General features: G+C 51.0%; 7 protein-coding genes across 7 annotated transcripts; 3 read left to right on the forward strand and 4 right to left on the reverse strand.

Annotated features, from left to right (window-relative positions):
- Positions 1-123: 123 nt before the first annotated feature.
- On the reverse strand, positions 124-1,866 carry A1O9_11793 (uncharacterized protein; the record flags this gene model as incomplete). Its single annotated transcript, XM_013399302.1, has 1 exon — positions 124-1,866. The coding sequence occupies one exon, from the start codon at positions 1,864-1,866 to the stop codon at positions 124-126; it is 1,743 nt and encodes a 580-aa protein (XP_013254756.1).
- A 1,893-nt stretch (positions 1,867-3,759) lies between these two features.
- A1O9_11794 (uncharacterized protein) lies at positions 3,760-4,856 on the reverse strand (the record flags this gene model as incomplete). The annotated part of the gene is made up of 2 exons (XM_013399303.1): positions 3,760-4,608; positions 4,671-4,856. 2 exons carry the CDS (start codon positions 4,854-4,856, stop codon positions 3,760-3,762), a joined length of 1,035 nt encoding a protein of 344 aa, XP_013254757.1.
- Positions 4,857-5,925: 1,069 nt separating this feature from the next.
- A1O9_11795 (uncharacterized protein) lies at positions 5,926-7,038 on the forward strand (the record flags this gene model as incomplete). The annotated part of the gene is made up of 1 exon (XM_013399304.1): positions 5,926-7,038. The coding sequence occupies one exon, from the start codon at positions 5,926-5,928 to the stop codon at positions 7,036-7,038; it is 1,113 nt and encodes a 370-aa protein (XP_013254758.1).
- A 404-nt stretch (positions 7,039-7,442) lies between these two features.
- A1O9_11796 (uncharacterized protein) lies at positions 7,443-8,841 on the forward strand (the record flags this gene model as incomplete). Its single annotated transcript, XM_013399305.1, has 2 exons — positions 7,443-7,655; positions 7,717-8,841. The coding sequence occupies 2 exons, from the start codon at positions 7,443-7,445 to the stop codon at positions 8,839-8,841; spliced, it is 1,338 nt and encodes a 445-aa protein (XP_013254759.1).
- Positions 8,842-10,171: 1,330 nt separating this feature from the next.
- On the forward strand, positions 10,172-11,158 carry A1O9_11797 (uncharacterized protein; the record flags this gene model as incomplete). Its single annotated transcript, XM_013399306.1, has 1 exon — positions 10,172-11,158. One exon carries the CDS (start codon positions 10,172-10,174, stop codon positions 11,156-11,158), a length of 987 nt encoding a protein of 328 aa, XP_013254760.1.
- Positions 11,159-11,722: 564 nt separating this feature from the next.
- A1O9_11798 (uncharacterized protein) lies at positions 11,723-12,457 on the reverse strand (the record flags this gene model as incomplete). The annotated part of the gene is made up of 1 exon (XM_013399307.1): positions 11,723-12,457. One exon carries the CDS (start codon positions 12,455-12,457, stop codon positions 11,723-11,725), a length of 735 nt encoding a protein of 244 aa, XP_013254761.1.
- A 1,250-nt stretch (positions 12,458-13,707) lies between these two features.
- On the reverse strand, positions 13,708-15,825 carry A1O9_11799 (uncharacterized protein; the record flags this gene model as incomplete). Its single annotated transcript, XM_013399308.1, has 1 exon — positions 13,708-15,825. One exon carries the CDS (start codon positions 15,823-15,825, stop codon positions 13,708-13,710), a length of 2,118 nt encoding a protein of 705 aa, XP_013254762.1.
- Between the last annotated feature and the right edge of the window lie 162 nt (positions 15,826-15,987).

Raw genomic sequence — 15,987 nt, forward strand, 5'->3', positions numbered from 1 at the left:
GAAGGTTCTGAATGCAAATGGAGCTTGATGGGTAATAAGTATCTGACTGTTGTGCGGTACCGAAGTTGCTCGAGTTTGGCTCTGTAACCTGTGAATGGCATTATCACAGCAGCCGCCGTGTCTTCATATGGCTAAGTTGTCTCCATAAAACCTCCACGAGGCCTTGAAATCGGAATCAAGTGGAAGATTACAAAGGAGGGCTCGTAGCACTTCGATAGGCATCTCATTCTCCTGCAAGATCTTGTCGTGGAAGCCCTTCTCGCTCATCGTGCCGCTGCCCAGCACTTCCTGACGAAGTGCGTATAGCTGCAGGGCTCCTAGCATATATCCGGCTTGGTAGAGAGGCGAATAGTCGCCATTGAACGATCGACGGACTTCTCCTGTAGCAGTTGCCCGCTCATGGCCCACCTTCTCCACCAGAAAGTCTATGCATTCTTGAGGACTCATCTGACCAAGGTGAAACTTGAGTGAGAATATGATCCGAGCACAACGATGCATGCGCCAAAATAACATGCCAATTCGATTTTCTGGTGTGTCAGGAAATCCCTTATCCCAAAGGATGAACTCCCAGTATAATGCCCAGCCTTCCATCCAGAAAGGAGTATCAAAGATACGACGATAGGGACGATGGCGTTTGATCATGTGATATTGCAAATGGTGGCCAGGGATGAGTTCGTGAAAGACAGTAGACCTCGAGAGTGGAATGCTGTTGCCACGCATGGACATTAGTTTCTCTTCGTGCGACATCGTGTCCGTTGGATATGAGACCTGGATAGTATTGCCTCCGAGGAAGAATGGATTGACCTTTTGACGCTCGGGGGAGATCATCAACATGCGCCATGACTCAGCGATTTCAGGGACAGTGATGAGGTCGTGCTTTTTCACATAATCTGTGGCCTCAACCGCCAAATCGCGAATGCCGTATATCTGCTGGCCTGGCTCAACGTACATGTTTTTCACATGTTCTAGGGCCTTTCGCCAGTCTGAACCGTAGCCCAAGTCATGAGCTGCTTTCTTGGCCTCCACCAGACACCAGGAGTACTCCTTTTCACCTATGCGAATGAGTTCTTCGGGCGTGTAGGCAATCTTTTCAAAATTCAAGTCAGCCAGTACCCCATCACGGCCGATTGGCTCTCCAATGATCGGGTCTTCTTCCAAGTTCTCAAGACCAACTAGGTCCTTTCTGATGGACTGAATGAGACCAGTAAGACCTGTCTGGAACTTGTCGTAGGGCTGGGACATCCACCAGTTGAAAAGCGGTTCATATCCGGTGTAGAAATCATGCCATTCACCCAAGACAGATTGAAGGTCTCCAAGTTGATAAGCGGCGCGGTAGGCAATTGTACTTTCAACTTTCCCCTTCAAGACGCCTTCCGATATCGCTCGAGTAAGATCGGTAAGTCTACCATGCGCCTGGGTCAGCTTTGATGCAGCTTGTTGGAAATCGACCTTTTGAACCTGTTGCCGTGCTTCGCAAAGCTCAATGATTGTGTATGCAAAGGATCCAACGAGGTTGAGAACCTTGACGTCTTTGACCAATTCGAATTTCAATCGCTGCAGTGAGCTTTTCAGGTAGTTCTTCAGCAAAATGTAATCAACCTTGCCGGCTTGATTGAGCTTGTCGAACTGCAGCTTAGAGATTTCACTTAGCTTGTCCTCAAGATAACGTTGAATCTTCTCATGACGCTTTGGCGATAAAGGGACATTATAGAACTTCTTCAGGACATCAAGATCCTCTCTTACTGTCTGAATGATTGTTGGTAGGGGTTCTGGATCTAGCTGGGCTTTTGCTGGCTCTTCCCCCTGTACCAGGGCAGGTGTCCTGAGTTGCAGTTGATCTCCGGGTATCTTACGTTGGGAGACCATGATGCTATCAGATAATCATATACAGAGTAAACAAAATAATCTCTACTGGCAGAGCTATCTGGAATGGGCTGATGGTAAAAAAGAGGTCGACAAGTGGTTTGCCATACATAGTATGGTAAAGGAAATATACTTCGAGACGTGGACTGATTGGAAAGAGGGGACATAAGGCATCTGTTATATAAGCCTCTACTACGTGAGGGGCCACCACCAAAACTACCAGCCTAATGGTTACAACTTGCCTCGCTACTAGTAGTTAAGGAGATACTATGTAGTAGTTTGGTGGGAGCCTGGGGTGCCTCGGGGCTTACAGCTCGGGGTACTCCTTGAAAGGTGGAACGAGGAATACCTCAACTTCCACCTAGATAGGTTTCAACTACGCTCTGTGGCCCGGAGAAGGACACCATTAGGCCCTGAGTACTCCGTAGATATCCCGGCTCAGATAGTGACTATGGAACCAGCTTAGGTCCCCAGGTATTCCATACGTACAACCATTCAAGTATCGTCGGAGATTACAGTGACTACAGCACTAATTATAATCCATAGTACCCAGATAAGTTCAAACTCTTCCCTTGGAGATCCTCGTTCTGCAAGCGGCGGAGACGCTACGTCGTTTTCATGTACGTTTGCGTGATGAATACATGTGTAATTAGTACCCCCCCCTCAAGTAAAACGTGGCCATGCCGCCGCTGCAATCGTGACGCTAATGCGAAGATTAAATGACCTTCCTAATCAATGATGGCTTTATTGACGCTCACAACAGTTTAGTCGATCAGAAGGTGTTCCAATCATCGCGAACAGTGTTAATGCCAGGTAGGCTACGAGTTAAGGGGAATGCCCACGTAGCATTTATCCCCTAGCATGGAACGAGCGAATATCCCTTTTGTCACAGGCAAAAATTCAACCAAACAGGGGAGGAGTTTCCAACACTTGTCGGCAGCTGGCAGGAAGACGACGTGCTCAGCATGTCACCTCTGTTGGTCGAAATTATATATCGAAGGACATGGAATCCAAGGAAAACTATACTCCAAGGACTTGCGTTTGTTCCTCCTGAATACCAAATCACCAACTCCGAGAGACTATTTAAGCATCAGAAATGTAGCCTTTACTTAGGTACTACCCTGAACATGCACCTCTCTTAACAGAATTTGTTTATCGACCAGACCATACTTTGAATACGAAACCATGGGTGCTGTTCACTCCCAGCCAGTTCATCCAGACCAGGAGGCATGTGACCCGCAAACCGGCAGCCTTACAATTGGAGACATTCAAGGCTGGGTGGATTCAAATTCAAAGTCCAGCCAGGGAACACCGAACGGCTGCCAGAAAGCGAGCCCCGTTCACGAGAAATCCGCTGAACAGTCAGAAAAGGGCAAGGAACTGGGTCTTCAAGGCTATCAGAACCCGGGGGGGGGGCAGTGGAAGTGGAGAGAGGCGTGGGAAAGAGCTCTGAGAGGGTCCGAGGGTGGTCCAGGATACTTCAACACCCCTTCTAATTTAGATCATTCCTGATATCGGTATTTGGTGGCCAAGCGCTCGGAATCAGAGTGTGCTAAGTCTCGTCACCGAGAATAACGCTGGGGATGGAGGGTTTGAACTTATCAGGTGGTAGTAAGAGATCAACCATCTGCTGCAAGCGTTGTGCCTGGTGGTGCCGACCCCTAATCTAATCTCAAATTCTATTGGAGGAGTCGATCTTTTGGAGCAATAACTGTTGCCCAGCTTTTCAGCTTGCAAAGCTGTCATTCACTCTCTCTTGCTCGTCCAAGTCCACAGGCAACCAAATCTCTATTTGAACATATTTCTTGGGCGGCCCGGTTCAGCTCATGATTCTCGTGGTGAGGCCCATGTCCACAGCGAAAAGTGAGCCGCTCATGAGTTCAACAAACGGTACTGCTAGCTCCATAAGAACCCACTTTTAGGTTCAATGGTAGCTTTCAAAGGCTCATCCCGGGGGCCAAAGGATGCTTTTGGAAACTGCAAAAGACTCCGCAGATCGGGATCGTCCGAAGAGTACTGCTCCAAATATGCGCAAATGGCGCGACCCTCTAGGACAGTTCGCGGGCGCAGCCACCACACACCTAGCTGGTTGACTCTCATGTACCAGTACGCTAAGATCAAGAGAGCGCGCGGATCTCGGTCGTCCAACAATGCCTTGAATTCTGGCTTCATGTTTGTGAAACCCCAAAAATCCATGACCACTTTGACGGGATGGCATTTAGGGTCAAGCGCCCTCGCGAGTCGTCGTAGTGCGGGCCGGTATAGATTGAACTCGTCGGTACCATGATCATCCAGGCCGTACAAGCGAATAAAAGGGCGCGGAAGCTGACCAAGGGTCAAACCGGTGGTCAGTTTGAATTCTTTCTCCGGATTCTGTATGACGGTCAAGGGGCCGAACACAGGATCCTCGTGGAGGAGAGGCGTGATCTGATAAACCCCCGATTTGCCTTGTCCTATCCTGACCCAGTCGACTTTGGGAGTAGAACATGGTGCTAGTGGCCACACTTCATCCGGTGTGTCAGCATCCAGTTGTGCAAAGACAATGATGCCGAGAAGCGCGGTTGAGGTCCAGAGAGCGGCCTGTTCTGCTAGTCCCAGAGGGCGGGCAAGTTGTTCTTGTAGGCTCGTTGAAGCCCGGTAACAATGATATGCTTCCACTGCCGATCGTCTGTAGTTGCGCGTGGGCGAAAGAAATCGATCATGCATAAGGGTTACGGTCAAAATCGTATGCATCAGAACTGGGTTCTGACTTTATGTCAGCAAGAATACCAAGAAGCTTCTGCTACAAGAGATAGTATAATCCGTACCGAACGTGCAAGGGTGATGATCTCATTCTGGTAGAGGCTGAGTCGCTTGTCATCGCTAACCGTAAAAGCGGTTCGATTGCGAAATCGCTTTAGCAACTGTTCATGCTCGCTGACCCGATAAGGTAATTGCTCTGGAAGGTGACTGTCCCAGGGTAGACCGGGAGGGGTTGAAGCTCTTTCGACCATGAGCTGCAGATCGAGATTGGCGCCACCATAGTTGCATAGCACTCCGTAAGAAATACACCTTCGACATTGCGGTTTGGTCTCGTCACACTGCCGTTCTCAATTTAGCCATTTCGGCGGGACTGAGCTTGAATCCATACCTTCACACTGCGGAGTTTGCAATTCCTGCATCCCTGCCTAGATTTCGAGTGTGTCTTGATTCGCTGGTTGCCGTTCATGACTTGCAGTGTCGTATGCAGGTTCCGGGGCTTCATCGGACCCGCCGCAGTCTGTCTACAAGGCTGGGAAGATGTTTGCTTCCTGTATTCGCAGTTCCGGTATCCGAATTCAGCGGACACCTGCTATACGCTAGTAGTGGATAGAGCTAGAAGTACGGCGTTGTGAAAGAGATTCATCTGGTTGTTCTTGAGACTACCAGACAAAAGATAAGATCAGAAGTTGACCATCATCCAAGGGCACGGCTGTGGACATTCAGGCAACCAGTCCTTGCTTCATTGGAGTCTCAGATGACAGACGAAAACGAAGGCTTTAATAAACAGAACAAAGCCGGCAGACTGCAACACAATCCTGAGAATGGTGATGCCGTATGAAGGGGGGATCGAATTGGCTCCAGAATCAAGGGTGTCGTTCAACTTCACCTATGATCAAGATCAAGGCCCCGCGAGGCGCTCCGGAGCATTAATCTGACCGGTTCACTTTGACTGCTCCACATTGTAGAACCAGCCTGAATCACGAGGGGATGTGGCTTGCCAAAGAAATCTGCGCTAACCTGCGCTCGGATTCAACTACGAGCTAGGCCTGCTTGGGATGTATTCTGCGACAATAGTCGCGGACGACGTGCTGGATCTGTTTTCGATGAAGGCCACATTGGAGTATCTGCGGGTGATCTAGCCAGCTTTCGGTTTGCATTTTGCACTCTGAAAACATCCAAGTCTCTATAAATGAGGGACATAGAGTGCAATGCCGAACAAGAACGGGTTCTGTTGTGATAGACCCAACCTCTTTTACCTTGTAGTTGCAAAACAGACAAGCGACATTCATATTGAACGCTCAAAGATTCAGATCAAGTAACATGGCTAAGAATACAGCAGCATGGTTGACCATTCCAAAAATAAGACCGCTTCAGATCAAAGCGGCGGCATATACTCGTCCTAAGGGAGATGAGATTGTCATCAAGAATCGAGCTATAGCACTCAACCCAGTCGACGTTCAAATACAGGCCATTGGGAGCAACCTTGCATTTCCCTGGGTCAAATATCCATTCATAATGGGAATCGATACAGCCGGGGAAGTTGTCGAGATCGGGTCCAAGGTGTCCACCATCAAAGTGGGTGATCGTGTCCTTGGTCAAGCCCTGGGAGGGGACAAGCACCGTAGCGGGTCACCCGAAGGGGCGTTTCAGGAATATGTTGTGCTACTCGAGCACATGGCTTCACGTATCCCAGATGATCTCTCCTTCGAGAGAGCGTGTGTGCTGCCTCTCGGGCTCGGCACAGCGGCCTGCGGCCTATTCCAGAAGGATCAGCTCGGGCTGGAGCTGCCTTCGAGCCAGCCGAAGCCGACAGGCAAGACACTACTCATTTGGGGAGGCTCGACAAGTGTTGGGAGCAATGCCATCCAGTTGGCAGTGGCGGCGGGTTATGAAGTCTTTACAACCGCCTCGCCCAAGAATTTTGCATATGTTCGTGGCTTGGGCGCCACGAAAGTGTTCGACTATAACAGCAAGGCTGTCGTCCAGGACATCATCAGAGCATTCCAGGGAAGGACGACAGCTGGCGCAATGTGGATTGGAGTCGGGTCCGGCACGATCTGCATGGATATTCTGAGTAAATGCGAAGGTGATAAGGTCGTCACGATGGCTGCCTATCCAATGCCACCAACGCATCCGACCACGTTGATTGTGCCAACCATTATATACTACTTTATGTGGGGGCAGGTCGCCCTTTGGCTCAAATCGAAGCGCTATGGTATCAAATACGGGTTTATCTTTGGGTCGACACTTGCATTCAATGAAGTTGGGAAAGCGATGTACCAAGACTTCCTCCCAGCGGCTCTGGAAGAAAACAGATACATTGTTGCTCCAGATCCGATCATTGTGGGCAAAGGCCTCGAGAGTATTCAAGCTGGACTGGATCTTTTGAGGAAGCGTGTATCAGCGAAGAAGGTGGTTGTGACTCTAGATTAGCGTGAGATGTGGCACGTGGGGGGAGGTAATGTAATGGACCAGAATGACAAACATCAACTGTGTTTCTATCAGGATATCTTAGCAGGAGTTCTCATTTCTTCCGCTGAAGTCGCATCATTGCTGCTCGGCTACATGCATGTCGTTGCTTCGAGCATGACGACACGTCCCTGTCCCCCCGATAGGCAAGAAGGAAATTGATACATCGGGTTGGACCTTCCGTCATTTCCGCATCAAATGTCGCGGCTGCCGCTTGCCTCAAGATGCGGGGAAATGGAAGAACGTGACCTCAACCGTCTTTCCCACCTCATCAACCGTCCAAGCACCTCACCATGAGTATTGCTCTAACATGCCTCTATGTTTAACGATTTTCCACAATTAATCTGACTCGGGCAATTTGAATCAGGATGTTTTCCTCATTACTGCCCCGATCGCTTCCCACTTTTGGACTTGGTCGAGGTGGTACGGGCGAGTCCATCCAAATTCCTGCCGTTGAGGTCCATGACGTTGAAGTCCTCAGTGACAAACGAGGCCGCAGACTTAAACATTTGCTTCGCCTGAATCACGCTACATACTCAATATTGTACAATCGCTTGAGATTTCATAACCACACTCCTCATGTGAGGCCTTGGCAAGCCAGCTTTGCGGTTCTGTTAGCTTACACATTATTCGCCCCTCTAGCACTTAGGCTCTGGCTATCTACTCGGCGGAACTGCTGATCATCTTAACGATATATACGAAGATGCAGTCGCAAACGATGGTCACGAGCCTTGGAAAGACTCGCCATCCGAGATCGCGCTGCATGACTATCGCGACTATCTCGGAAAACGCGAATACCAGCGAGCGTGGGTGGATTTCTTCGAAGATCAATTAGTTCTTGAAGGGTACGAATGGAAAGATGTTGTAGGAAGATTTATCTACGAACGGGGCTCCAAGGGCTCTGCGAATGAGTGGCCTTTATTCAATGCTCTCGTCTCGGGATTGGGCCACCCTCTCATCCATCTCGGGTACGCCTACGAGCTTAATAGCCGCGAAGTGGCGATGGAAGCATTGGGTCTGGCAGCAACGTGCTACGATCCGAAACTTGCAGGGATGCTGGAACATTCGCCTTCCAGTCAGTCGAATTCAACAAACGATCTGTACGAGGTCTTTGAGCGTGTACACAGTGACAAAAGGCTTGACGGCGCCTTTGACAAGTATGGCGGTGACAATTTGTCGCGACTCCTCGCTGATGAGGCACTGACGACCATCCTACTCGAACATTGGTCATCTTGGAAGATAGCCGACCCAACCAGAGACTTTGCTCAATCTCAACAGTTGGCTACGAACTTGCTCATCGCCAGCGGACCAGCAGTGGGTGGGCATGGGTACGATTTCTTCCTCGTCCACCTTCTGACAACCTCGCATGCTGTCCGAATCCTGATCCCATTTATCCCTCGCGAACATCACGTGAAAATTGTCCGCGAGTGGCTGTGGATCACAATCGCAATCTACATTGCGCAGCTCCGGCCCGCCATCAAGAAATCATCCGTCACGAATTTTGATCTACGGGGCCGAGATTGGGCGTTCGCCAAACACACAGCGCTTGAGGGAAAGAAGAAGTTGGACGCGCATTTTGTCAAGGCCATTCGTGCGATCAAGGAGGTCCATAAGCTGTGGGGTGATCCTGAGGACGCCGAGAACTTCTTTCTCAAGGCTGCTGTCAGGCTGGCCAGCGAGTTTGACGGGTGGGGAGGATTTGGTGCGGAAGATGAGGAGGCTGAGAGGGATATGGAGGAAGAAATCAAAAAGAGACGGGCACAGTAAGTGCGTTAAAATTGTAAAAATGAAAGGTTGCAGTGCTTTGAGGATGCCACATTCTTCAATTTGGACAACCACCTCCTGTGTGTTTCTTGCAGATAGGTGTTGAGTTTAAATGTAAAATGATAAGATATTCATATCCAAGACCTGTGACAAGAAATCGTCATACAAGACCAGACACGAGACAAGCATAAGTGGCACAGGAATAACACGAAAGATTATCGACTGGAGGCGAACCCTATGACGAATAGAACATGCTAAGTACATAATAATAGCTAGCTCCCTTCCAGCCCATCAATCTCCCCCAACATGCTTGTGAAGAGTCAAGCTCAGCAGCGTTAAATTGTAGGACTCGGAACGAGAAGAGGATATGTGCCAAGACACCAAGGGGACGCAATCTTGCAGCGAGAACGTCGCCAGTCTTCGCTTAGACCATACAGCCCCAACGTACGCGGCACAAGGCGAGACAAGGTACGGCCGTTGAATGATTGAAGGTGAACGCTGTTATCTCTAACCACTGTGACGAGACTGCAACTTCGCGAGGGAAGCGACTCACGTGATCGCCATTATAGCGGCGTGGCCCCAACAGTCGCAAAGAGGCTTCCACCACCACAGACTTCAGATATCTCAACCGCGCAGTGACCATCAGCTTGTTCGCAAACATGAACCAACCAGCTTCACAGTAGTGGTCTCAGACGGAAGTCGTGTTACTCGCCGTCCACTTCACTGTTCTGTGACCCACACACACATCTTTGCTCGGCTCACTGATGCCCAGTATCGATCGTGGCCGTGTTTGACGACCCTTTCCACGGTAAGATCATTCAGCCACGGAATTCGCGTTCAGAAGTCGTACAACTCGCAACCAGCAAACGCGCAAGCTCACGGCTGTATGATGCAGTCGTGATCAAGCCAACAAACAGATACACTTCCAGGCAGCTCGGTCACTCTTTCCCCAGCAAGCAGTCCACACAGTACCACTTGCCTTGGGCCTCAACAAGTTAAGCGTCACGCGTCAGGTGTCAAGTCGTAGGCCGGTGGAACATGTGACTCCCCAGTCGTTCCTGCCTCCTTTTGCTTGCTGGTTCCACGACATCAAGACAGTCGACCCCAACGATCCCATCTCCCACAACGATCACCTCCGGGGTTACGAGCATCATCGATAAATATTTAACGTGTACATATACCTGGGCTGTGGAGTTTTTTCTCTCTTCCCTCCATCTACCACTGTACTTTTAACTTTCCAGGTTGCCTGGTTCAACAAGGAGCATTGGCAGCCTGATACCTTGACTGAACGTCACCTTCTTGAACTCATCTACCAACAGTCCCTTTTGCCAAGATGGGTGATGCTTCCTCGCCTGCGCGGTCCGCTACTGCAACACCAGCTCCGTCTGCTTCAATCTCACAGTCCGTCCCTCTACGAATCATCACCCACAACATTCGCTATGCCGCAGATCCGCCTGAAGAATCCGAACTCCGTTGGCCTGATCGATTTCCTAAGCTTTCAGCACATTTCAAGTACCACACCCGGCCCCAATTCACTCCGCCATCAACCCTAGTTTGTATGCAAGAGGTGCTGCATCCGCAGCTGGAAGATCTGTTGTGTAGCAGCTTCAATTCCAACGTCACGCCTGAAGAGAATGACTGGGACAGTGTTGGAGTAGGTCGTAATGATGGCAAACAGGGTGGCGAGTACTCGCCTATCTTTTACCGGCGGTCTGCCTGGACACTATTGCACTTCGACACCGTCTGGCTCAATGAGACCCGTACGGTGGGCAAGAAGGGATGGGATGCTGCCAGCATCCGGATTCTAACCATTGCCGTTTTGGAGTCCAATTTACCTGACAGCAAAGGCAGAACGATCCTGGCAATGAACACTCATCTTGATGACTCCGGAGTCGTGGCGCGTCGAGAGGCCGCCAAAATCATCCTCCACGTCACCTCTACGTCGAAGGAACAATTCCCATCAATCAGTTTCATCTTCCTTGCGGGAGATCTGAACTCTCCACCCAACGATGACGCGTATAAGCTGCTGAATACGCGTGGGTCAGGTTTCATTGACACTCGTCGGGTGGTTCTGGACGAGGACGTTTACGGGGATGAAAAGACTTTTACCGGCTTCCCTCAGAATGAAAAAGCAAAGGGGAAGTGGAGAATCGATTATGTTCATTTAGGCATTAAAGACGACGGTGACGACAATGAACTTGCAGCTGAGAAGGAAAAGGTCCGTGGATGGGTGAAAGGCTATGGAGTTCTTCCGAATCGTTTTGATGATCGTGTATGGATGACGGACCATCGTGCAGTGGTGGTTGATCTCGTGGTCTGATAGCATTGCAAAGGCACGTCCGCATTCGGCGACGCGTGAACAAGACGACACTTGTTGTCAAAGTGGTGAAACTCAAGGGCAGCACGGTGTCCCGAGAAGTGGTTGAGTACTTGATTGACAGCACCATATCCAGTTGCATCGGTTTGGGGGGGGGTTTCAGAAAGCATAGGTACACGGCATTTGTAAATCTCGTTGTTGGCGAATTAGGGTGCATTCATTCGAACAAGACTAGAACATTAGATCGGGAAGAAAGCATAAGATTGCGAGCAAACACAATTTCAAGTCCAAGTTCGGGACCACTAGCAAGCGACACCATGCCATAGGCCAGGTCATGGTCGAGATCTCCCGAGAAGGCAGGTGTTCTGGCCAAAGAAGAATAAAACCAGAGCTTGAGCTTGATGGCCGAGCTATAGCAGTCATCGGTCAACAAGCTCGAGCCACGCCATGGAGCTCTAGCGGCCCAAGAAGCCCCGTTCTCCTGGTCCCTACCTGGGCAAGCCAGGTGCTGAGACGCCCAGGACATCAAACCCTCGATCTCCTATATCCTATGTCTCTCTCCCTGTCTCACGCAGCCTTGCCGAAGAGCGCGCCGAGCCCGTTTCCATTGCTGGTGGTGCTCAACACTCTAGCTGGAGCTGGAGCAGCATCGGCTCCACCTGTGACGGGAGCAATCTTCTTCTTGCCCCAGAAGTCATGGTCATAGACGGCCGGCATGGAAGATGAGGCCTCCGTGTCGCCCGGTGGGGCAACGTGCGGAGTCACGAGGTCGACGCCCATGCCCCTGCCGACGCCGGCGCTCGTGCTGTAGTACAGCGGGTTCTGGCGTGGGGGTAGCGGGCGCAGATTGAAGTCGTAGTGGTCGTGGCCGTGGTCGTAGCCCATGTGCATGTGGGTGGTGCTGTCGAAGCTGCTGGCTGCTGTGGTCGGTGTGTTGGTTAGGCTGAGGCTTGGGGTCGAGGTCGTGGTCGTGGTCATGGTGGACATGCTCATCGTGCTTTTGTGCATTGCGGGGCGTTTGGTGGCGTGGTTAACGGAGGTGTTGTAATATACAGGTCTGAAGAGGCCGAGGCCGCCGTTGCTGGTGGCCTCGTTCAAGTTGGGGGTATCACTGAAAGTCGCGTCTGCACTATTATTCATGGTCTGGTGGAATTGTGACAGGTAACGGAAAGCCTCAGAGGTCTTGCGGTGGCTGTCTCCTAATTTTGGCTTCCATTCGGTCGGGTCAAGATCGGACTTGTGGCCGTGCATCTCGGCCGGTATCCGGAGGACTGGGGCTGGCTGGTGGTATGTCGATGCCATTGGGTTCGAGGAGTGCATTTGGAGCACTGGGCGAGGTGAGCATGGCACTGAGGCTGAGGCCGGTCGTGGAGGAGATGACAGGATGGTTGCCGACAATGGTTTGACCGAGTCTTTGCGGCGGCAGCTGGAGAGCACAAGGGCAAAAAAGTCAGCCGAGTTTCAACAATCACTCTCTCTGGGTTCGGCGCACTCGTTGACTTACCCTTCACTGCAGTAGAGGAGGGAATTGGACGGAGTCATGATTTGTTTCTCGCACATGGCGCTGGAATTTCACGCGATGTCAGCACTCGTTACAGCAGATCTCAAATTGGGCTGGAGGCAACGGTGGGGATTCGCCATACCAGTATTGCAAGAAACTGGCCGCCATCACTTCCTTGTCCCTCGCGCGGGAGCTGGTGGAAGAAGACGATGAGCCAGTTGAGTTGGTTGAGTCACCGATCGCGAGCGCACTCGTGCGTTTTAGAGGTTTACTCGAACGTGGCTCCTTTTTCTTGGAATGCCTGCGATGATTTGGAATGGGTTTAGTGTCATTAGAAGGGTGCTCCATTGGGAGCGGTGAGGGAATAAAAGAGAGACCAAAATAAAAGGTGTGTATTTGCCATGAACGATGTTGTTGTTGCTGGACTGGTGGGCACTCAGACACGTCCAGGGCTGCACACCGCAATCTCAGTGTCAATGCCAAACAGGTAGGGATAAAAGCGACTGGTGAAAAGGGCCCAATGTCGTGCGCCCTTGGAGTCTGGGCCTGTGCCTCTCCCTGTGCCTGTGTCCGCAGCCACAAATGGCATGAGCCTTGAAAGGCATCCAGATGGGGTATGTAGATAAAGAGCGAGGGGTGCAGTGTGGTTTTTGCGGTAATGAGATAAGCACTGGGGTAGCAAATGCAACATGTGGTCATAGGGGATGTTGAACCAGGAACAAAGTTGCGGGCAGTGGCCATTCATCAAATCATCGCCCAATCCTCCGCCCTGAGCCCCTCCACTAAGCTGATTCTAGGTAAGCTCAAGGGCTCTGCAGTCCCCCTTCAGCCCCTCAGCCCCGGGCGATAAGGACTTAGGGCCCCTGATCAGTGATCACCTAACGAATGGGCGCATGGAATTCCTGGAACGGGAATGGCACGTGCTCAGCCTGATCCCCCAAGCCCTCGATATTCCAAAAAAGGGTGCCGCACAGCCTGACATGACTCCTCATTCATCTTTAAAAGTCGCAATGTTGACCATATCGGTGTCGTAATTCCAGAATGATACCGTTCACTCCTGAAGAAACCCTTCTGGTACTCCGCGAGCAGCCACTGCTCCGTCCCGACCGACGTAGCAACCTAGCATGCTACTCCAGATGAATTGGTGGTCCTTCACCTCCTGAAGCTTTTTATATGCTGCAGCCGTCGCAAACCCGATCCCGGTAGCTGGATCACGATATCTAACGGGAAAAGCCGTGATAGGGCACAGCTCTTGACTGTGCTTCAGCGACTTCACTGCCTTTCCCGGCTTTCGCTGGTTGTAAAATATCGAAAACTCCTGTCGCGCTTGATTGCTGAGACCGTCAAACTTTTCCAGGATAACGAGGTTTCGGGTTGAGTGCTCAATCACGGGCTCACGTTCAGGCAGAGGCTCAGGTACAGATTTATCAGCCTTGACTTCCAGACCTTGCTGCTCCACCCTTTCGCTTCTGACCACACTTTGGTCTTCAGCTTCTTGTACCGGTGGTTGTTTTACACTTGCCTGGCCGTTCTGTTGAGCCATATCTTCCGAGATCACCGGATCAGATGCCGGTTGAGCGGGTGAAGGGTTAGTAGCTATAGTGCTTGGAACCAAACTTGGAATCTCTTTGCGGTGCGGAGAAGAATTGACGTCTGAAGGAGCGGCTTGACTGGTAGTCGGGGCAGTCGGTGCTGTGGCCTCTGGTTCATCGCCTAGGGCGTCGATCATCTGTACATCGAGCTTTGGTTCGTCTATTTTCGTTGATTTGGCTAGATTTTCCTCGTTGCCCAAATCCTTGTTAGGTGGGCGGGCTTCTTCTTGCATCGAAGCGTACTCTTCGATTCCCTCAAGGAAAGAGTCCGCAAATCCTCTAGGAAGTTCAGTCGATGGTGTCGAGTTTGGTTCGACCTGTTGCTCCCGAGGCTGTTGCAGCTTGTCTCCAACTGGTTGAGTCGGTCTAGACTCTGGATTCGGTATCACATCTGTTGCCGTCACCAAAGAGGGAACTGGAGGGTCTGCAGCCTCACCACTTGGGTCAAGCACCGGGGCTGCAAGTTCGGGTTCTGAACTTGCCGGTGCTGGTGCAATGTCCTCCGTACCTGCTAAGACTTTGCTCGGTTGAGGGACTTCCGCTTGCGCTACCGGTGCTATGTTTTCAGTACTGGTCGGTGCAGTTGCTGGCGTACCCTCTTCGGCTTTCTTTTCGGCGGCCAGCCGTTCGAGCTCTGCTTTAGTCTTCCTCCCAGGCTTCTTCTTCGTTATGGCTCCCCCTCCCTCTAGAATATCTCCTGCGTCTTTCGTGCCGATTTTATTCAGCCTAGGACCAATCCATGTCGCCTTTGCGCTCCACCAACTCACGACGGGGCCTTCCAGCTTGCGATTTTTCAGAGCTGCTAATTTCGCTGCCTGCTCTTCTTGTCTCTTCTTCTCCAGTGCTTCCCAACGATTCAGACTCTTTGCATTCTGGCGCTCAACCCTGGCGGCTTCAGCTAGTCGATCTGCTTGTGTCAATTCCTTTGGCGCATCTTCCGCCCGCTCACGGTCTCTTTTCTCCTTCAGTGCTTTTAGCTTTTTACTCTGTGCTTCGCTCTCCTTCAGTCGCTGAATTGTTTCGGCGCGATGGGCGATCGTTTGTTTTCGTAACGAACTCCGGCCGGAATCTTGAGCATGTACCCAAGTCACTCGTTCTTTTTTCTTAGATGGCTTGGGTTTAGCCGCGGGCAATGTAGGCTGCGTAGGATTTGTCTTCAATTTTTTCCGCAAGCCAGCTGCACTCGTTAATGCCAGGTCTGCTCTGCGTTTCTTCGATCGCTCGTCCTTGGCCTGTTTTATTATCTCCTTTTCGCCTTCGAGATCATCCGCCGCAGCATTTGGGCCTTGGTCATCGTCATCACTTGAGGACATATCTGCCTCATCGTCCGGCTCATCGCTTTTAAACTCTTCATCTTCTCCTTCCTCATTATCGGCAAATAACAGTGCCACTTCATCTGGGTCTTCCTCTGCTGGAGCCTCTTCCAGGATTGTTTCTCGGTCGTAACGATTACCCGCCGTCTTTCTTCGTTCGCGACCCGCTACAAGGGATTCAATAAGTTCTCGATCTGATTCATCCTCGCTGGAGTCGCTGTCAGACAACTGTGGTGTGTCTTCTGTTTGTTCTTGGTCAGACATCTTGACAACTAGCTTTTCAGTTCAGCGAGTCTCATAGAGAAGAGATCTCCCATTTACCAAGTAACTGGCTTCGTAGGTAAGTCGTGGGGCAAAGACAAACGATCAGTGGCAGATATGTAATAGTGCTTGCCTGCGGAGGAGAAATATTACGGAGAAGCGTTT

This window comes from Exophiala aquamarina (assembly GCF_000709125.1).
Source record: "Exophiala aquamarina CBS 119918 chromosome Unknown aczIA-supercont1.19, whole genome shotgun sequence".
NCBI lineage: Eukaryota > Fungi > Ascomycota > Eurotiomycetes > Chaetothyriales > Herpotrichiellaceae > Exophiala > Exophiala aquamarina.